We start from the raw sequence: 22,965 nt of genomic DNA on the forward strand, positions 1-22,965 counted from the left end.
TAAATGCCCTAAATGAATATTACCCACAATGACTGTTATAGAAATTTAAGGAAGAGGGAAAGAACGATGTCCAGCAAGAAAACCAAGTACTTGCCATCCACATTTAGTTGCATGCTTGTCCAAGCAACTTCAGGATAAGAGAAGGAGTCTGGGCAATCTCCTGTGAGCTATAAAAGTTGTTGAAAGACCGACCTAAAGGCAAAAACAGACAATTGTGGACCTCTAATGTTTTCTCAATCATTTAAGTAATGGGGTCAGTAGCATTCTTATAAAGTTTGTGAATGACACAAAGTTGAGAGAAGAATAGCTAATATATGAGATAACAGAATCCAGGTCCAAAAATATGCCAAATAGGCTAGAACAATTAGTGGGTCAAATCTAATATGATGAAGTTGAATATAGATTATATATGCAATTTTGCATTTGGGTTTAAAAAAATCAACTGCCTAAGCATGGGAAAGTACAAAAAATGCTAAGCAACAATTGGGAAGAGGAGATAGAAAGAGGAGGACTTTTAAAATTCTGGGCTGTTTTCTCATTGTGTCCTTTATTACAGTATTCAGATTTGGGGATTTGAAGTGTTCTTCTGGAATACCTTAAATCATCTTAGCCCATCCTATGTTTAAAATCAATCATTTTAAGAGCAGCTAGGGGCTCAGTGGATCGAGCACTGGTCCTGGAGTTGGAAGGACCTGGCTTCAAATCTAGCTTCAGACATTTCCTTGCTGTGTGACTCTTGGCAAGTCACTGGACCCTGATTGACTATCACTATCTCTTGCCCCTTTGGTCTTAGAGTGGTTACTAAAACAGAAAGTAAGGATTTTAAATAAGTAAATAAATTCAATCACTTTGTCTTGTATAGAATTCATGTGATTATTCTCTGTTGGTTTTGTGTTTCAGCTGTTTTTTAGAGAGATTCTTTATCACATTCAATTTTTTCTTATCTACTAATTGTCTTTTTTAGTTTTGTGGTTTGCATTCCTGAATTCAATATGAAACAGTTGGTGAAATAAACATCTTAGGAAGCTGACCCTGATTCTGCTTCTAACCCAAGAAGCTGACAATCTTAGACTTAGATACTTTAAGGGACTTGTGATTTCATCAGTATAGTTCTTTCCTTCTCCAGTGCAAAATGCAACTCTGTGAAAGATGCTGTGACTGAAAAATTTATTGGCCTAAATGTGAAGTCTTTCTGGTTTGGTAGAACCTGTACAGTTCACACATCAGTGGGTCCAGAGCCACCCTGTTTGTGAAGGGAGCTGATTGCATGAGGAAATCATGCAATAATGATCAGAATAAGCTGAAGTCAGTGGGAATGGTCTAGAGAAAGAAAACTTCAAGTAGCTGCTAAGTGGACTTAAGAGTTGGAAGGGACCTCAAAAGCCAGCTCTTGTTTTAAAGAGGGAAAAAGGAAGCCCCTAGGATATTCATGACTTGCCCAAGGCCATATATCTACTGGCTTTCTGGGGTAGGATTTGAACCCCAGGTCCCCTCATTCATTCCAAGCACAGTGTACCATAGACCGGAAGAGATCAGTCTTGAGTATTTGAAAGCTGCCACAAGGAAACAGAACAAGCTTTGTCTTATTTTGGCCAGAGAGGAGAGAATGAGTAGAAGCTTTAGAGAGGTAGATTTCAGCTGTTTGGGGGGGTGGGGGGGAGGGGAGCATGTTGACAATTGCTTAAAATTTAGTCTTTCCCAAAAGGCTCTTGGGAAGGTAATAAGTCTTCTGTCACTGGAGGACTTTAGGTGGAGAGTAGATAGTCATTCAGGCATGTTGTAGAAGGTGTAGCTACTCCTATAGAAGACTACCAGCTTCTGATATCCTTTTCAACCCTAGGATTATACAAGGATTGGCTGATGCCAAAGGAAGGTCTCTTGAGCCTTCCTGTATGTTGAAACTGTGGATGTTAAAAACTATAAATACCAAACTGTAAAGGGTTTGGCCAAAACTATAAAGATAATTTTTAGTGTCTTGACTTAAAATCTAAAAATAAGTGGTCGCCATGGGAAAATTCCCAAATATGAAAATACCCAAGTCAGCTGGGTTTTATGGAGCTTTTAATTAATATAAATGAAGGAATTAAGGGAAGGAGAGAGAGAGAGAGAGAGAGAGAGAGAGAGAGAGAGAGAGAGAGAGAGAGAGAGAGAGAGAGAGCCTAAGGGAGAGCGAGTCAGTCTTTATCGCTCACCACAAGATAACCAAGCAAGCTCCAGTCCTCACTTCAACTCTGAACTCCAACTCCCACTACCCACTCCTCAATCCAAAAAAACTGCCCACTCCTCAATCCAAAAAAACTGCATTACCTGAACTGACTTCTTCTTTTAAAGAAATTTTTTCTTATGTCACCTCCCCTAAATTTTCATGTCTACCAATCACAGTAGATGCTTTTTCCCTGGACTGCCCATTCTTAGTTCTCATCTTCTTTTGTTCTCACTTTCCCCGGTTAGATTAAATCCTCTGAGTACTTCATACCTCTTTTGTTAAGCTTGCCTTTTGTAAGTTGCTTGACCTTTTAGGTACTAATTTAGCCTTTATAGGTACTTAGCACCCTTTTGTATTAGATCTAAAAATAGACCTAGCTTAAGGTTCTAGCTTTCCTATAAGATAGGAGTTGGGGACTTTTCATTGTTCAATCAGGAGTTTTCAACTTTATCTTCCCCTAAGGCACTGTCTGAGTAGGGTGGAATAATTTTAAAAGTTCTCAATACATTCCTGATCAAGTACCTCCATTGTTAAAATAGGGGAATAGCTTAACCAAATCTTCTAAGGTACAGTCTGAGCAGTTTTTAAGATTCACAATACTTGGGGGCAGCTGGGTAGCTCAGTGGATTGAGAGCCAGTCCTAGAGACGGGAGGTCCTAGGTTCAAATCTGGCCTCAGACACTTCCCAGCTGTGTGACCCTGGGCAAGTCACTTGACCCCCATTGCCTAGCCCTTACCACTCTTCTGCCTTGGAGCCAATACACAGTATTGAATCCAAGACAGAAGGTAAGGGTTTAAAAAAAAAAAAGATTCACAATACTTTACCTTTCTTGTAAGCTTACTTCAAACAACCCAGGGTCGTAGGTGTTCCACAACAATTGCTGGTTTAAAAGATAAATATTTCATTTCAGTTCACCACCCATGAAGTTGAATACTCTTTATTCCCCAGCTTTCTTGGGAAAATAGTAGAATTAAATTAGGATTTTTTTTTTGGTCCTATAATGATAGAGAACTTAAAGATTAATCTGTTAAATATAACAGTGACCAGAAGCAGTTTTTCAGTTAGTGCAGAAAGACTGAGAAGCAAGGGGGGGGGGGACTAGATAAAAGTAGTAGTAGAATCTTTCTAGTGCCTGTTGCACTTTGCTCAAGTGCGTTTGAGGATCTTTGATCCTCGGAGCAGTGAAAAGTTTTCATCAGGTAGCTCCATAGATCTATTCAATTTCTACTATATTCAGAATACTGTGGGGGAGATTCAAAAGTAAATTGGACATGGTCTTTGATAGATCTTTCAGTCTAATACTCTTATTCTTCACATAATTCATAGAAAATATAGAGGGACATATAGGTAGCTCAGTTATATAGAGTGCCAGTCTTAGAATTAGGAGGACCTGGGTTCAAGTCTGGCCTTAGCCACTTCCAAGATGTGTGACCCTGGACAAGTCACTTAACTTTGTTTGCTTAGCTCTTGCCTTTCTGAATTAGAGTTGGTACAAAGGCAGAAAATAAGGCTTTTTCTATTTTTGTTTCTAAAACCCTTAGCTTCTATTTTAGAATCAGTACTCTTTCTTGTTTCCAAGACAAAAACGTGGCAAGGGCTAGGCAATGGTGGTCAAGTGACTTACCTAGGATCACCCAGATAGAAAATGTCTAAGGCCAGATTTGAACCTTGGACCTTCTATCTCTGGGTCTGGATCTCAGTCCACTGAGCCACTTACTTACTTGCCCCAAGAATTTTTTTTTTTGTTCAAGAAAGCAAAAAGTAACTATAAAGGAAATTATCAGGAATAACTGGAATATATCATTGGGTTATCGAAAGATTGGAAAATGAATGAAATTTCTGTTTTCTGTTACACTTGAAAATGTTGGCTACAACATAGCTGGTTGAATTTTAACTAACTGATTATAATCAATCAGTTCTGAGAATTTTCTACAAGTTTCTTTTCTAATATAGTACACCAATTCAGCCAATAATAGAGATTCCATGGCATAGATTGAAGAGATAATCCCCCCCCCCCCAAAGTAAATGACTGTTCTCTCCATTTGTTGCCAGGAATCCAGTCTTGGCGTCCAGCTCTATGACCTTGGCATCCGAAAAGGTTCCCTGAGAAAGCAAAAGAAATGCATTAAAAATAATGCTGTCTACATCAAGTTAGGTAATGGGCCTCATAGGCAGGTTATATGTTGTATATTGGAATTGGAAAGAGGAAAGAAAATGTTTTTACTTAAATTCACTGACATTTTATATATAGCAAAGGACTTTAGAAAGAAAAAACACAGTAGTTGGTCAATAATTTTCAAGCTTCAAGCACATAATATATATTGCATAAATACTATACCATAAGTAGGATTTCTCAATTAAGTGATAAGAATGTAGTACTTATTGGACACATGGTACTGTACAAATACCGCAGGAAGGAACAGAGAAGTAAAACAATTCCTGCCTTAAGAGGCTTACAGTCTGAGGCGGTGATGGAACCAGAACTATTTGTTTGTCCCACTGACTGAATAAGTATTCCTGGAGAGAACTGAACTGGGAGAGTGAGACTAGTGATTTTCCAGGATTCAGGAACAGATGGGGCTAATCTGGGAAAGCTTTATGGCAGAAGCAAGCTTAGTACCCAGTCTGTACTTTATCATTAAATGAGATAATATTTGTAAAGTGCTAAACACAATGCCTGGCACAGAATAGGTATTTAATAATTTAATATTATCTCTAGATTGGAGGATTTGAAAAGAATATTGTTTTGTAAGCACCTTTCACTTCAACAAGAAAACCTTCTAACTTGTGTTTTGGGATGTCTGTTTTTTAGGATCTGATTCTTCTGAAGATGGTGTGAAAAATGCAATCTGTAACAGGTAGGTTGAAGAAGATCAATCCAAAAGCATTTATGAAGCATTCATCATGGACTAGGTTCAGGGAATACAAATACAAGAGAAAAGCCTTTCTGTAGATAAGCTGACAGGTATGCGAAGCAAATTATTTCTTTGTTTCTGAGAGGCAGATGCTCTAATGATCCCCATAAGGAGACAGGCTGGAAGTAGCCACGTACGTATGCGAGGTCACTCAGCTAATAAGGACTTAAGTTGGGGTTCAAATCTGGGTCTTCCTGACTCCAAGTCCAGGTTTTTTGGTTGTTTTTTCTCTTGTACCACACTGCTTATGATATACATGAGAGAGGAGCCAGTGTTTTCATATTAAGGGAATATTGATACTCAAAGTTTCTATAGATTAGAATCAGGCCAGGAAGGGACTTTCAAGATCATCTAAACCAGCAAAGGTGACTTCAAATGCTTCCTAGCTGGCTGCCAATGAGCAAGTCACTTAACCCCCTTTGCCTAGTCCTTACCGCTCTTCTGCCTTGGAACCAATACTTAGTATCAATTCTAAGACAGAAGGTAAGTGTTTAAAAAAAAAAAAATCTAAGCCAACCTTCTCATTTCACTAATGGATTAGTTTGAATGCAGCTGCTCTGATTCTAAAGATCAGGCAATGAGCCTAAAAGATTTAATAGGGTTTGCATCTTTTTTATTATTGGCTTTCATAACAATCAGTGTTAGCCAGGATGGCTGAGAGAGGTTTGTGTTTTCTAGCTAAGGAGCATGAGAAGGGATGACATTGGTATAAACTGTAAATGTAGAGGAAGCTCATATAAATTTTGTGAACTGGTGAGCATTTAGGGTGCTATCCCTTCTCTCAAAAAAGAAATCCACTTTCATCTGTTGTCGTAAACTATAATGTTAAGCAAGAGACCACAAGTTTTTAGAGAAAACATCTCCCAGATTCCTCTCTGTACTCCTGGCTGGCTTTGTTGGGTAAAGGCATCACTAACAAATCTTGATATAATAAGCACTTAATAGTTAATCCATTTTCCCTAGTGGGAGAACTGGGAGATGGAATTTGGGGGAGATTCCAGAACACAATAGCAGGGGCACCAGGCAGTAACTTGTATCCTGCCAGAGTGTTTTTGGATATCCTGCAGCTTTCCATCCTCCACAGTCTAGTGTGAACTTTTTACTCTGCCTTCTTGGGAGTGTTGCTATCTTTCTCTGAATGATGCTTTTATTTTGAGATATTTGACCTTAATCTGACTATGCAATCGGCAACAGGAATTTAGCAGTAGGGTGATAGAAAAAAAAGCACTGGAGTCAGATGCAGAGTATGGGCAGCTAGGGGGTGCAAGTAGATAGAATGTAAGACCTAGAGTCGAGACGACCTGAGTTCAAATCCAGCCTCAGACATTTACTAGCTGTGTGACTCTGGGCATAAAAGGGCACCCCTTTTTGGCGCCATTTCCTCAGCTGTACAATGGGGATAATATTAGCACCTACCCCAACAAACTCCAGGTTTGTTGTAAGCCTCAAACAAGATAATTATAAAGCACTTTGCTTTAAAATTGGAACATACTAAGTGCTATATAATATCTGTTTTATATATAATACCTATTATATATTAAATTAATAATATATAAATACAATAATACTTATCATTAATTACCTTAATTCAAATGCTGTCTACTCACTACCTGGATGAGTTTGGGCAAGTTATTTAACTTTGCATCTAAGTTTCCTTATATGAAGGGATTATACTAAATTATTTATAAGGCTTCTCTAAATTGTAAATTCTAGGGGAAGACTTATTTAATTTTATAGCTATTCAATTTTATGAAAGCATAGCTCCCTTTCTTGTTATAACCTCTGCCTTCTTTCCTATAGTGTCAAAGACCAAGGATTGTGCCAAACCTCACCAAAAGGAACCAGATTAAAGTCCAAGGAAAAGGGTAATGACATTCTTTGCTCATATTTCCTGACTTGTTGAATACAGAAGAAAATATAGGTAGATGGTCTCAGAGAACGACAGAGACCTTTTTGTAATCCTGTAATCCCCAGCAGCCTTTGCCTGGGATAGAATAGGCATCTCAGACTCATAATATGGCCTAGTGTGTTTGTAATAATACCCCTTGCTGGAGAATTTTCTTAACTGAGAGGAATGAGGCCAGAGATATATAGTGAAGTGAAATCTGAAGACTGCTTATAGCACCTTCAGCTTCCTATGGTTCAGGTTTGGGTTTTATAAACTTTCAGCCCCAATTAGAGTATATAGGCAATCAGCAGCATTCCTTGGCAACTTAAGAGAGCTAAATAAAGCATTTAATGGAAGTGGACAGGGGGGGAAAAAAAGAAGTGTATTTGTAATGCAGCTAGCAGGATTCCTTGTCAGAAAAAGAAAACATTTCCCATTCAAGGGGAGCTGACCATGTCCTTTTGAATTTATGAAAGAAACATTTTTAGACAAAACTGCAGGGTTGAGGTAACCATTTTGACAAGGATGCAGGTGTCTTTTATTCAGGGACAAATAGTTGTTGCAGCAGTACATGAGACCATCTGCTTTACCATGCCCCTGCATCATTTGGTACATTTTATTTCTCCTTACTTTCCATTATTAGTTTTATTGGGGAATTTCTACACCATTTATCTTTCACCCACACTCTGCATGAAATTGCCCCAAATAACTCAATATCATATTAGCATCACCATTCATTTTTTTGACCAGACTTATGATTTTCTTAGTGTAGGGAGCTCCCGTAAAGTAAACTCCTTCCACCAATGCAGATTGGTGCCTTTTTTACAACCTCCAGAGTTGCCTAAAACATTGAGAGTTAAGTGAGTTGTCTTGGGTCACTTGAGCAGTTTGAAGGAGGCAGAATTAATATAACATTTTATTTAATTAACAAATGCAAATTGAGTGGTAAATTACCATAAAGTTGTTGCTTTAAAAAAAAAAACCTTTACCTTCCATCTTAGAACCAAGAAGAACAGTAAGGGCTAGGCAATGGAGGTTAAGTGACTTGCCTAGAGTCACACAGCTAAAAGTGTCTGCATCTAGATTTGAACCCAGAACCTCCCATCTCAAGGCCTGGTTCTTAATTCACTGAGCTATCCAGCTGCCCCTGCTGTTGTTATTTTTTAAACCCTTACTTTCTGTCTTAGAATTGATTCTCTCTTCCAAGACAGAAGAGCTGTAAGGACTAGCCAATGAAGGTTAAGTGACTAGCCCAGGATCACACAGCTAGGAAGTCTCAGATTAGATTTGAACCCAAGACCTCCTAACTCTAGGCCTAACTATCCACTGAGCCACCTCGCTACCCCAATTTTCATAAAACTATAAAGCAGCCTTATTGCTAGAAACAATGGAAGGCTGCTCATTAGTGAGATTTTTTTAATACTTTGTATTTGATTGCTTACCTTAATTTTTCAAGTGAATGTCTCACTAGTATCCTGGTAGCCCCCCTCAGTGCATCTTGGCAGGAAATTAAGCACCATGGCTTAACCCTTGTTCCCAAGTTAATCTCTGTTCTTCCTCTTCTTGCTGATATTTTTTGAGCTGTCCTAACTCTCCAGTCTTTTGCATCCTTTCTATGCTCTCCATGATTACAGGGTTACAAAGATTTTTGACTCCATTATTTTTCCAGTGGCCCACTGCTCTAAAGTGCCCAGCTTACCTTCCTGCCAAGCCAAAGTTGGTTGGTAGGGGACTCACAGTTAAAGCCTTACCCTAAACATGCAACTGTTTCTGACTTTCAGTTTTGACAGTTTGGTGCATCCATGGGAATGGCTTTTCATCTATCTGCCTTATCTATCCAGCCCCTTTATTTTTCTCTATTTGTAATCATCATGCTCAGTCCTGTGCTGATTTTTCTTTTCTTTTAAAAAAATATATTTATTTTACTAATTATTTCCCAATTACTTGTAAAAACTTTTAAACTTTTTGTAAAATCTTGAGTTCCAAATTCTTTCCCCCACTATATATCCCCACCTACCCCTCAAAAAGGCAAATAGCATGATATTATTTAGACATGTGAAATCATGCAAAAATATTTCCATTTTAGCTCTGTGGCAAAAGAAAACAAAAACAAGAAACAGAAAGTTTTCAAAAATATGCTTCGTTCTGCACTTAGTTCATCATTTCTATCTCTGGAGGTAGATGGCATTTTTTGTCATGAATCCTTTGGCGTTGTCTTAGATTATTGCATTGATCAGAGAAGCTAAGTCTTTTTCAGTTGATCATCCTTACAATATTGTTTTTATCGTGTATGGTGTTCTTTGGGTTCTTCTCACTTCACTTTGCATCAGTTCATCTATATCTTCCCAAGTTTTTCTGAATCCATCCACTTTGTCATTTCTTCCAGCACAATAGTATTCCATCACAATTGTATATCATAACTTGTTCAGCTATTTCTCAATTGATGAGGATTCCTTTAATTTCTAATTCTTTGCCATCACAAAAAGAACTGCTGTATTTTTGTAATGGATCCTTTCCTCTCCTCTCCTCTCCTCTCCTCTCCTCTCCTCTCCTCTCCTCTCCTCTCCTCTCCTCTCCTCTCCTCTCCTCTCCTCTTTTCTCTCTTTGGGATATAGACCTACTAGTAGTATTGCTGAGTCAAAGGATATGTGCAGTTTTATAGCCCTTTGAGTGTAGTTCCAAATTCTTCTCCAGAGTGCTTAGACTAGTTCATAACTCCACCAATAGTCCATTAGTATCCCAGTTTCTACATTCCCTCTAGCATTTGTCATTTTCCTTTTCTGTCTTGTCATCTGATAAGATCTGATAAGTGTGAAGTAGTAACTTAAAAGTTGTTTTATTTGCATTTCTCTAATGAGTAGTAATAGAGAACATTTCTTCATGTGATTACTGATAGCTTTAATTTCTTCTCTGAAATTTGCCTGTTTATATCCTTTAATCGTTTTTCAATTGGGCAATGGGTCATATTTTTATAAATTTGGCTCTCTTGTTTGGACACAAATTCTTCCTTTATCCATAGATCTGACTTATATTTTTCCATGCTCCCTAACTTGTCTAAATCATTTATCCATTTTGACCTTATTTAGTATAAAGTCTAAGATGTTGGTCTCTGCCTACTTTCATCCAAACTCCTTTCCAAGTTTCCCAGAAATTTTTGTCAAATAGCAAGTTCTTACCCCCAAAAAATGAATCTTTGGGTTCATCAAACACTAGATTACTGTGGTCATTTACTACTACTGTGTATAGTGTCCATAATCTAACTCTTTGATCTACTAATTTATTTCTTAGCCAGTAACAGATTGTTTTCACAGTTACTTCTTTGAAATATAATATGAAATCTGGGACCCCTAGGCTGCCTTCCTTAACTTTTTTTTCTCCACCTTTTGTTCTGGATGAATGTTGTTACTGCCTTTTACCAGCTCCGTAAAATAATAATTTTGATAGTTTGATTGGTTCAGCACTGAATAAGTAAATTAACTTAGATAAGACAATCATTAGGCATCTTAGAGTTTTGGCAGTTTGAGAACATAACTCCTCTCTATAATTTTATTTCTATGAAAATTACTGTCCCTACCATAATGTTGGTTGGTTTTTTTTTCTAAGATTCTACTGCCTTTCAATTTTCACTGTGATATTTATAATTTCTCTTGCATTTTCTATTTTTTTAATGTGTGGAGCATTGTTCTGCAAGTAGAGCATAACTTTAGCTGGATGGAGCTTACCTAAGCTGGGAGGGGAGAGGTACAAATTTAGGAATGAAGAAGTTCTGGAATTAAATTTTAACTATTTTTAAATGAAAGGAATGAAAAATGTTAATAAGTAGAGAATAAATGAAGCCCTACACAAGCTTATATTCCATTATACTTATGAATCTTTCTAGGCCATTTTCCATGAAGATAGTCATAAGTTCTGTTAAAATGTATTTTAAATGAAGCATAGTCCTATAAGTACTTTGTTGTTTTTTTGTTTTTTTCAGCTGAATATGAGTTTTCTGAGAGGGCCATAAAGAGCCTACAACAACATCAATCTAACACTGTTGATGTGCATGTCATCAATGAGAATGCCACTGAAGGGCATTCAGAGGAGTCTCGGGGTGTTTCTTCCTCAGACTTGAATATGAAGCCATGGAACACAGACATTCATGCTAGCTCATTACCACCTGAGATCACCAGTGTATTGACTAACACAGTCAGCATGAACATAGAAAAGGCTGAACTCTGTGATAAAAGTAAAAGGCCTGGTTTAGCAAGGAGCCAGCAGATAAGTCAGGATAATAGTAAGGAAAAATGTAGTGCTGGGAAGACCTCATATGCAGAGGTGCCGCATGAGCTGAACCCCCATCATCTGTATGAGAGGCAAGAACTAGAGGAACAGCCAGAGTGCCCCAAGTACCCCAGAGGAAATCCTCAAAACTGCTTGTCTGGAACCAAACTGAAAAGCAGTATTCAGAAAGTTAATGACTGGTTATCCAGAAGTAATGACATTTTAGTCTCTGATTATTCCTCTGTTAGGATCCATGAACAGAATGCAGAGATGGCTAGTGTCTTAGAAATTGGGCATCCAGATACCACAGATGGAAATTCTAGCATTTCTGGGAAGACTGACTTGGTGGCTGACTCCACTGATGGTGCCTGGCTACATATGTCTGAAAGAAGCTGCCCCAGGCAGGCAGAGAACAACAATATTGAAGACAAAATATTTGGAAAAACCTACCATAGAAAGTCAGTTCACACTAATTTGAATTACGTAACTGAAAACTTGATTGTTGGAGCTGTTGCTTCTGATTGTTTGATCCCTCCAGAGCATGTCAAACAAACCAGGTTAAAGCGTAAAAGGAAGACCATCTCTGACCTACAGCCTGAGGATTTCATCAAGAAGACAGACACTGAATTTATTCACAAATCCCCTGAAAAGAAAATTCATGCTGTTGACCAAATTCTAGAACAAGAACAAAATGGCCAAGTGATGAACACAGTTAATGGCCATCTCGAACAGAAAGCATTAGTAGATGGTCATGTAGAGGAAGTGAATGATGCTCTGGCATCAGAACTGCTCCCTGTGGAGAAAGAATCCACTTTCAGAACTGGAACAGACTCCGCAGCTGGCAGCATAAACCACGGGGGACTCAAATTAAATGGTAGAAATGCCAAAATGACAAAAAAGGACAAGCTGAGGAAGAAGTCTTCAGCCAGGATTGTCCATGAGCTTGAGCTCATAGTTGATAAAAACCCAAGCTCTTCTAATGAAACTGAACTACAGATCGATAGCTATCCCAGCAGTGAAGAGATAAGGAAGGGAAATAATTCTGAACAGAAGCAAATCAGACGCAGCAGAAGGCTTCAGCTGTTGTCAGAAGAAATTGCAATGGAAACCAAGAAGGCCTATGAGCCAGATGAACAAGCAGAAAAAAGTTGTGTCAATGAAGTTTTCCCAGATCTAAAAATGGGAAATATACCTGCCTGTGATACTGTCAGTCTCACTACTGAGAGTGATCAAATGTTAGCTAGCTGCAGTGTCACTGAAGAAGGACATGAAAAGAGCCTGGAAGCAGTCCAGAGCAGCCAAGATCAAGAGGATCTGGCAATAAGTGGAGGGGAGGGATCACAAGGCCAGAGAGCCAAAGGAAACCTGGAGGCCTTGGAGGTTCCTGATACTGATTGGGACACTCAGGACAGTACCTCATTGTTTCCAGCTAATACTCCGCAAAATTCAAAAGCAGGACCCAATCCTCACAGAAGTCAATGTGAAATAATGGAAACCCCCAAGGAACTCTTAGATGGTTGTTCATCTGAAAACACTGGAAGCACCACAGAAGATTTGAGGGGCCTGATGAGACAGGGAGTTAAAAATGCCTCAGAGACAACCACAGAAATGGAGGATAGTGAACTCGACACCCAGTATTTACAGAATACCTTCAAACGTTCAAAACGCCAGACATTTGCTCTGGGTTCCAGTCCAAGGCAGGAATGTATGAAACCCTGTGCTATTTCTCAGGCTTTACATCAGCGGGGTCTACATAATGCCACAGATTGTGGGGACCATGAAAAAGAAAAGCTGGGAAACAGAGAATCCAACAAGCCCGTGCAAGCAAAGTCTGCAGTCATGAACTTAGCTGTAGTTTGTCAGATAGAGAGGAAGCCAAGTGATTGTGCTAGTGTCTCCAGGATTTGTCACATAGATCCATTGCATGGTGGCAATGACTGTGAATTCATTGCTGGAAATAACGAGGAAATTTCACAAGTTCCTAATCAAAAGCAATCAGTTTCTCCAGCAGGATCATCTACTAGTAAAATTATATATACAAAAAACCTCTTGGAGGAAAACCTTGATGAAATATCCCCTGAAACAGCTGTGGGAAATGAAATCTTAGCCCAAAGTAGCTTAAGTCTAGTTAGCCCAAGTAACAGCAGAGACTGTGTCTCTAAAGTAGCTGACTTAAACAGATTTATTGGCATAGGGTCTAATGGAGAAGGCAGTCAAGCAGAAAAACATAAAAACAAAGAATCTGAATTAAATACACTACCTAAATTAAAGCTTGTGCAACCTCAAGTTTGTCAACAAAGCTTTCCTCAGGATAACTTTAGCAAGGAACCTGAAAGAGAAGAGAAAGAAGAAAATGTAAAATTAACTCCGGCTATTAGTGCAGATTCATCTCCATGTTTAGAACAAACTAAAGAGAATACACATTTTACTCAGGTTTGGTCTGAGACTCCTGACTTATTGGACAGTGATGGTGAACTTAAAGAAAACACCAGCTTTGCTGAAAGTGATATCAAAGAACAATCTGCTGTTTTTGGCAAAAATGGTAAAAGTTCTCAAGTAAGAAAATCTAGAAAAAACCTCAGCCCTTTAGTACATAAAAATCCCAGTTTGAGTTGGAAATCCCGAAGACAAGCCCGGAAACTAGAGTCCTCAGAAGAAGAAGCCTCCAGTGAGGAGGGAGAGCTTCCAAGTTTTCAAGACTTAATATTTGGTAAAGCAGCAAGTACACCCTTTCAGCCTACCAAAAATAAAACCATTGCCAAAGAGTTTTCAGCAAATGAGGCAAAAGAGAATCTAGCCTTCCTAAACAGAAATAATATGAGTGTTAACAATCTTCAGATACCATCTGGGGAGGCATCCCAAGATCATGATTCCAGCCAAGAATCGGAATGTTCTGGTAGCTTATTTTCTTCGCACTCTAATTCATTAGAAGACTTAGCTGGGAAAGCAAATGACAAGGATTCTACTTTGGTGTTTGGCTCTTCCCATCAAGAATCAAGTCATTCCCGGACCCAAGAAATCCAGAGTGGGAGTGAAATGCCCAAGGCTTCCCAAGATAAGGAAGAAAGGGAAACTGACCTAGATGAAGACCATCACCCCAAGGACCAGGGTGTGGATTCAAATTTAGGTATTGGTGACAAGCTTTTGTGTTTGCTGAAGTCTCTTATATTATTGAGCTAAATATTTTTGTGGGTTTTTAAAATGCGTTTGGGTAGGCATGCTTAAAGAGAAATGAAAAGCACCTCAACTTCAAACTTTCAGCCCTGTTTTCTCCTGAGGTGGTTTTCCTTCAAGAAAGAAACTTTGAATGAATGACTGTGGAGTTAGATGACAGATCTTTGTTTGAATGAGACATAATAGAATTTCTTGAGGTAATGACTTATTTTTCTAAAAGAATCTTTTAGGTGCCTACTTTAAATTCTAAAAAGAAAAAAGGGCTTTTGTGTGTGTGCATGTGCATAAATTATGTCAATGAGAAGAAATACCTGTTTGGTGATGGTAACTATACCTTTTAAAGTTTAGTTTTAAATGTAATTCTAACTGGTTTCACTATACAAGGTTAAAAATCCATAATATCAACAGTCCAAAACTTAGGAATCTTAAGAATTACTATGTTGCTCTCTCGTTTTACAATTTGCATCTGTTTTCTTTTTTCAAAAAGTTGTTGAAGGATCTGGGTATGACAGTGAAACAAGCCATCCTGGAGACACTTCACAGCTCTCGTTTCAGAGTGATATTTTAACCACTCAGGTACGAAAACCAATATGTGTATTTGTGTTGTATTTGTGTGAGTGCACACATTACTTAAGCAGTCATCTACATGATCTTTGCCCCACATTTCACACTTACATACTGTTCATCCTTTCTTGAGAAACCTGAAGACTACCTCAATGATTAACTTCCTTTTCGCTAGCTGATTCAGATTCCAGTCCAGGAACAAAGAAAGTAGGTTTTTAATCATTTCTCCTATGTATGAAATCCTCCAGTCCTAATATCTCATTGTAGCATATAGCTGCCTTCCAAGATCTAGTCTTACTCAGAGGGTTGACCACTAGGTGATTGAGGTTTGTTTGTTTGTTCGTTTGTTTGTTTTCCACAATGTGTAGTTCATGTAGACCATCTTTTTTTTTTTTAACCCTTACCTTCTGTCTTAGAATGAATACTACATATCAATTCCTAGGCACAAGAGGGTAAGAGCTAGGCAAATAGGGTTAAGTAACTTGCCCAGGGTCATACAGTTAGAATGCATCTGGAGCCAGATTTGAGCCCAGAGCCTCTAGGCCTGGCATTCTATCCACAAATATAAAATGTTTCCACATAAATAGAATTCCAGATATAGTGTGAAGACATCAGTCTGGATCAAAGTTCAATAAAGTTTCTTTATCCTATTCCCTTTCCCCAGATGCCTTCTGCATTAGAATTGAGTTCCCAATCTGCATCATTTCTTATCCCCTGTCTTCCTTCTTTTTTTTAAACCCTTACTTTCCATCTTTGAATCAGTACTGTATTGGTTCTAAGGGAGAAAAGTGATAAGGGCTAGGCAATGGAAGTTATGTGACTTGCCCAGGGTCACAGCTAAAACCATCTTGAGACCACATTTTAGGCCATCTTTTAAAGTTGTAGCTCTTAACCTGAGATCTATGAACTTGTTTTTTAAAGAATATTTTGATAACTTTATTTCAATATAATTTGTTTCCTTTATAATCCTACATATTTGATTTTATGTTTTTAAAAAATCTGAGAAGGGCTCCCTTGTCTTCACCAGACTGCCAAAGTGGCCCCTGGCACATAAAAAAAGATTAAGAATTTCTGTTCTAACGTATGGAGAAGTTTTAATTAGCAGGAGTTTTGAACATATCTTTTGTTTTCCTTGATAAAACCTGCTAGGCCTGTAGCAGACACTTTGTCCATTCATTCTTTAAGCATTAATTAAGTCTTATCATTGTCCTTTGTGGTGGATTGTGTGAAATTCTATCACAAACTAATTTAACAAGCATTTGTTAAGCATCTAATATGTGCAAGGTACTCTGCTGGATGATCAGGACACAAAGAAATGATCAAGAAAAGTTGTTCAGGTAATAGAGACAAAAGAAAGGACTATATCCCAACCTTTAAGGAGTTTACTCCTACTGGGACAAATATAAAATGTTCCCACATAAATAGAATTCCAGATAAAGTGTGGAGACATCAAAGAATAGAATTCCAGACCATGTTCCAGGGAAATATAAGGACAAAGAGAACCCTTTGAGCTGGAGGATCAGGGAAGGTTTCATCCAGGAGGTGGTGCTTGTGCCAAAGATGAGAAAGGTACACCCTCCCCAAGGAAGGAGGACCAGCCTGGGGAATCATTTAAAGGAATTAAATTAAAAGAATCATTTAAATCTTGCCCTTGTTCAGACACTTCTGTGCAGAGGCAGTGATCAGCTCATGATACCAAACTGAAACCTATGTGATTTATTGGGGGGGAGGGGGGGGGGCCTGTAAGCATCTTGCCTTCAGTTTTTAAAACCTTCACTGTTCCTTCCAGGGCCTGTGTTTTTCTTGTTTCATAGGCAATGGCAATTTTGTTTTGTTTTGTTTCAAATCCCAGTGGGTCAATCCCAGAAATATTTGGCATAGATAGTATTGAAAAATCTTTATCAATTAAAAGAATCTGTTGGGGTGCATGTCCCTAGACCTTGTGGTAGAAAAGCCCACTGGAGAATAAAAATTAGAACTAACCTTTTTTTTAATACATAAGCTATAAAGTTTGCAAAGCACTTTATGTACCCGAATTCATTTGATCATGACATCAATCCTGTGAGGATAGATATGATAGGATTATTACTCTTTTACAAATAAGGAACCTGAGACTCAGGAATTATATGACTTCTTCACAGTCACACTGCTAAAAACCAAGGAGGTGGTGGGAGACTTTCCTGACACCGAACCTGGCTATCTTTTCACTTTACAAACTCTCAAAGAAAAAACCTTGGCACAATAAATTTCATTATTGATGAGATCTAATTCACTAAGTGAATTACCCTAGGACCTTCTTTTTTTCCCCCCTATTACTTACCCTAAGGTTTCAAGCAAGTAAGAAGCAAAAACCAATGGGGACTTGTTCTTTTCCTTTCAAAATTCTTTGCAGTAAAAGACTAAGCATCGACCAGGAAGAGTTATAGCTTTCCTTGCTGTTTTTTCAACCCTAGAATTCTTTCCTTGAAAAACCTATTTAGCTATTGTAGCAGGTAATAACACTGTATTATTGAGCATTTAATGAGTCTCTTCCAGATCCAGAAGCAAATAAAGTCTCAGGGTTAATGTAGGACATTGAGATTCGAGGTATACTCATGATTCTTAGAATCTACTGTTGAATTTGTTCATCATTTTGACACTGGAGAAGTGGCTCTCCTTATCTTCAATCTTAGAATCAATACAGTGTATTAGTTCCAAGGCAGAAGAGTGGTATGGGCTAGACAATGGGGGTTAAGTGACTTACCCAGGGTCACATAGCTAGGAAGTGTCTGAGACCAGATTTGAACCTAGGACCTCCTATTAGACCTGGCTCTCAATCCACTGAGCTACACAGTTGCCCTCACTTTCCTTCTCTATGTTGCAGTGTTACACCCAAGACATGCAGGGTATATAGAATCTAATGTCTTCCTAATTGCATGACATTGGGCAAGACACTTAACTCCAATTGCCTAGTCCTTACCTCTCTTCTGCCTTAGAACTGATAATTTAGTATCAATTCTAAGACAGAAGGTATGAGTTAAAAAATTAATGTCTGATATCAAGCTAAAACATAGGATAAACACCTATTAAGCTATTTTCTCTCATGGTGGTGGGAACCATAACCAGCTCAGTGAAGTCACTGGTACCCCAAGGAATGGAATGTTGGTCTGGCTTTTGTCAGAACAACTTCCCAAACCCTCACTCTGTTCTGAGGACTATGAGAGAGACTTGCCACCCTCAATTTATTTTTTTTTTACTTTTTAATTGTTACCTGTTCTTTCATTACCTTCACTGTCAAATATATTCATCTTTCCTCCCCTTCCCAGCAAGTCATTCCTTGTTACAAAGAATTTTTTTAAAAAGCAGTTCAGCAAAACTAACCAAATACCAACCATGTCTGATAGTATATGTAATGTTCCCTATCAATGATCCTCTATTCCTGTTTTTTTAAAAGTCTCATCTTTTCATTTTCTGTAGAAAGGAAGTTTCCCAAAGCCTATGGCCTAGTGGACTATAGAGGGGGTTTGTATGGCTTCTGCCTGTCTTGTACCTGAGCTAAGATCAGGTACAAAGCATTCTCTCCATTCATGCAGGATTGCCATGGTGACTAGACAAATGAAGAGACCTGTAGGGCCTTTCCTTTCTCTGATTCATGATTCCTTCCAGATGTGGGAAGGTTAGAAGAAGATTCTTTTACTATCTCAGAATAACATTTTGCTCCTTATATTCTGGAATTGGGAATATGAGGGGGTCTAATTTCTGATCCTGTCATCCTTGGTACTTGCATATTGTTTGTGACTTTGAATGAGTATCCTCACCCCATTATTTGATCCAGGTTCCACTGCTGAAGATTATATTCCTGGTTTCAGACATATTTTAAATATACATCAAAAGAATTTTGGGTTATTTTATTTTATTTTTTTAAAACCCTTACCTTCCATCTTGGAATCAATCCTGTGTATTGGATCCAAGGCAGAAGAGTGGTAAGGGCTAGGCAATGGGGGTCAAGTGACTTGCCCAGGGTCACACAGCTGGGAAGTTCTGAGGCCAGATTTGAACCTAGGACTTCCCATCTCCACGCCTTACTCTCAATCCACTGAGCTACCCAGCTGCCCCTGTTAATTTATTTTTATCTGGGGGCTTGTTTGATTTTTTTACAAAATGTTATAGTAAACATTTACCCCAAAGTATCGATGTCAGAGATTACAAATACACTTAATATATTTTAGCACAAGAGATTATATAGGAGATTAAATTGAATTATAAAAAAGACAATTGACCAAAACTCTTATTAAGCCCCCTACTATGTGTGGAAATCTAGGGTAGATGCTGGGGATGATACAAAATTTAAATGTTGTAGTCCTTGCCTTATAGTGCTTTATAGCTTTGTAAAGGGAACCCCCTCTTCCCAGGAGTATCTGACCTGTGTCCCTGCACTGTGGGACTGGATGTCACATGAACCCTTCAAACATGTCACAGGTAAAGAGTCCTAGGAACATGGACCTGGAACAAAAGGTTATGGGTCCAAGCCAAAAGAAAGGATGAAAGATGGGTGCCAGGGGGTGCTCACTCTCTATTCCCTTGGACGATGGCAGTGGAGGACCATGGCTGAGAGAGATAGATAGAACATGTGGAGAGACGCATGTTCAGAATTAGATTAGAAATAGACTTTAAACTCTATCAATCTGCTTTCTTTATTCAAATAATATTAATAAACTATGGAAACTAAGAACCAGGAGTTTTTTTATTTAACTTGAACAAAGCTTAATGGGGACTATTTGTGGTTATAAATAACCACAGGACAACTTAATTCATAAATTGGAAGTCGAAAAATTGGCATTTCCAGCATAAAAAATAATGCAAATAAAGACACTGAAGAAGGAACCCACAGGACATGTATAGAGACAGCAACTTGTCTAGTTTGATTGAACCACACTTCCAGATATCCCCAGATCAAGGTGGCTCAGTAGCACAGTGGATAGATACCAGGCCTGAAGTCAGGAAGTCCTGGGTTTGAATCTCACCTCAGACATTTCCTACCTGTGTGACCCTGAGCAAGTCACTTAACCTTAATGGTCTAGCCCTTGCTGTTCTTCTATCTTAGAACCGATACTGAGATAGAAGGTAAGCATTTTTGTTGTTGTTTTGTTTTTTAAGCCATTGGAAGAGAAATACTCTGGCCAGATGCATTCATAAGGAAGATATCTGGCAACAGTGGAAATTAATGCCTTATCTAAGCTGTTCCCTGGTTAACTAAGATCTTAACTACATCCTGGCATCACAGATCTGAGATCTCTAAAATGTGACTGGCCATACCCCTACAGGATGCTGAGTAACTATCCAATCAGAAAACAGTACTTGGAACATTTACTTGGTAAAAATGGAGGGTCTCTGCACCCTTACCCCTCAGAGCACAATTACACAGTCATAGCTCTCCTCTTGCTAGTCTTTCTGACTTCCTAAGCTGCTTATTAGCCATGTAGAAGCAAGGGGTGGTAATCACAGGATCTAGCTACCAGAACAGAATTCTGAAAACATTCATCAGAGGCCTTTTTATTGTCCCATATTAGCGGATGCTGAGGGAAAACCTCGTCCATTCTCTGCTCATAGATGTAACCACAACCAAGCTCCACATGGTGGCACTGCTGTTGCTACCAGAGTAATTGGCAGCAGTGCAATCCCAGGGTGGCACTGGAAAACCTTTGTCAAGCTCAGGATACATTTTTTCCTCATAAAAACCTCCAGCTAAAGCTATGAATTCCATGTGGCAGGAGAAGGAAGATAACCGGTTTTTAGGGAACGGCAAAGACATTTTCAAGAATTAGAAGTTCATTGCATGTAAAATCTATGTCAGATTGCTTATTGGGAGGGGGAAAGGTAGAGACTTTGGACCTCAAAATTTAAAAAAGAGAAACAACTCTTCTCCCCATATTTTTGTTAGAGTTCCTGATATATGTGAATGTGTATTTTATTTTTTTAACTCTTCCATCTTAGAATCTATACTAAGTATCTGTTCTAAGTCACAAGAGTGGTAAGGGCTAGTGGTAATTAGGGTTAAGTGACTAGCCCATAGTCACACAGGAAGAATCTGAAGTCATGAACCCAGATTCTCCTGGGTTCCAACCTGACTCTCTCCACAGTGCATCTTAAATCTTCCTAAGAAGTATACATTTTATTTTATTTGTTTGTTTTTTTCTTTCTAAAACCCTTATCTTCCATCTTAGAACTAATACCATGTATTGGTTCCAAGGCAAAAGAAGGGCTAGGCAGTGGGGGTTAAGTGACTTGTCTAGAGTCATACAGCTAGGAAATGTCTGAGGTCAGGTTTAAATGCAGGACCTCCTGTCTCTAGAACTAGTGCTCTATCCACTGAGATACCCATCTGCCCCAGAAGTGTACATTTTAGAAAACTCCTCACTGCCAATTTGAATCCAGTAATGACCTCTTAATTTTTTGCCTTCCAAAAGCCTTGTCTTAATTGGCCCTTTCTCGAATTGAAATGAGTAGTATCGACTTGTAAACTGAAAACAACATAGGTATAATCATGGTAGCTGGTATTTATAGAACCTGCTACAGTTTGCAGAATGCTTTTCATATGTTCTCACATTTGAAATTCACAGCAATTTTGTGAAGTGGGTGCTACAGGTATTATTATCTCCATTTTACAGTTGAGGAAACTGAGACTCAAGAGAGATAAAGTAATTTATCCATGGTCTCACAAGTAATAAATATCAAAAATAAAGATTAAATCTTGGCATTCTTTCTACTCTAAAAGATCACCTCCTATGGTCCCATTAGTTGAATGTCTTTATAGTCAAAACAATGGCTGTTCTTCCACCTTTCACTTATTTTTAGTAGTCTTTCTATAGGAACCCATTAGTCTATTAATATTTCAGATCCTTTTCTTCAGTGATCTCTAAGCACCTCATTAGCAACTTATTCCTTCTGACTGAAGCCAAAGAATCAGGGAATCCTAGAGGTAGAAAGGAATTCTCTAAGTCAATTTCAGATTCCAAGTAAGATTAAGGACCCCTAAGGAGCCTTTCAAAGTGTTTATTCACCTTGATAACTTTTCTACCACCTAACCTAAATCTTCTCTGTACTTACAGAGGAAAGTTAATTCTTTCTTATATCTTTAAAAAAGAAGTTGAACAAAGACAAAGCCTATATAAACTATTAAAATCAAGTTAATTGAATATCTTAAAGTTATCAGATTTCCCAGGTTTTTCTTCTCTTTCCACGATCTTTAAATTAAAATGACACCTTGTAACAGGTAATTGGTTTTTCATTTTCTCTCCCCTGTTTCTGCCTAGAACAATTTTGTGGGTATGATTATGTGAACCCAGTTAGATTATAGGTGTTTGACCAGATTTAGTCATTCAATACTAGACAATTTGTGTTCTCTTCATGAAATATGTCTTTGTAATTAACTTTAATGCTGGCCTTTTTTTTCCTTTGAGAGAAACATAATCTTTTGACACAGGATCATTCCTTTGTTGTAGCAAAGGGATACCATGCAAGACAACCTGAAAAAACTCCAACAGGAAATGGCTGTCCTAGAGGCTGTTTTGGAGCAACATAGTAGTCAGGTCACCAACAACTCCAGTTCTCAGGAACCTGGGCTATGCCCCTCCATGGACCAGCCAGACTTGAAACAGACCAATTCAGAAAGAGGTAAAGACATTTTGGTCAGCTGACATTTACTGAGTCATTTGGTGCTGGGCCCTTTGTGAGGTGTGATGGGGAATTTCAAGCATAAATCAAGTAAGATACTTGCCCTCAAAAGGCTTTCCAGAGAGGATCCAAGAGAAAGGGTCATCCAGGGCCACTGTGGTGTCACTCTCTATGTATTGAATAATATGCAGTATGCAGAGGTTTAAAGGGGGGGGAGGATCCTGTCTGTGTACGGCTAGGAATCTAAGAAAGGAAAGACAGAGTCTCTACATGAAAATAAATGATAACACTTGGAAGCAGT

The 22,965-nt window shown here is 38.4% G+C and overlaps 1 protein-coding gene across 4 annotated transcripts in view; it reads left to right on the forward strand.

Annotated features, from left to right (window-relative positions):
• The window catches only part of BRCA1 (BRCA1 DNA repair associated), a 76,534-nt gene that overhangs the window by 24,664 nt on the left and 28,905 nt on the right, over positions 1 to 22,965 (forward strand). For all 4 annotated transcript variants that reach the window (XM_016428866.2, XM_007482128.3, XM_007482129.3 and 1 more), the window contains 6 exon segments: positions 4,260 to 4,362; positions 5,020 to 5,065; positions 6,923 to 6,987; positions 10,987 to 14,400; positions 14,935 to 15,023; positions 22,493 to 22,664. In XM_016428866.2, the coding sequence (XP_016284352.2) occupies positions 4,260 to 4,362; positions 5,020 to 5,065; positions 6,923 to 6,987; positions 10,987 to 14,400; positions 14,935 to 15,023; positions 22,493 to 22,664 (3,889 nt within the window).

The sequence above is a fragment of the Monodelphis domestica genome, chromosome 2, assembly GCF_027887165.1.
Source record: "Monodelphis domestica isolate mMonDom1 chromosome 2, mMonDom1.pri, whole genome shotgun sequence".
NCBI lineage: Eukaryota > Metazoa > Chordata > Mammalia > Didelphimorphia > Didelphidae > Monodelphis > Monodelphis domestica.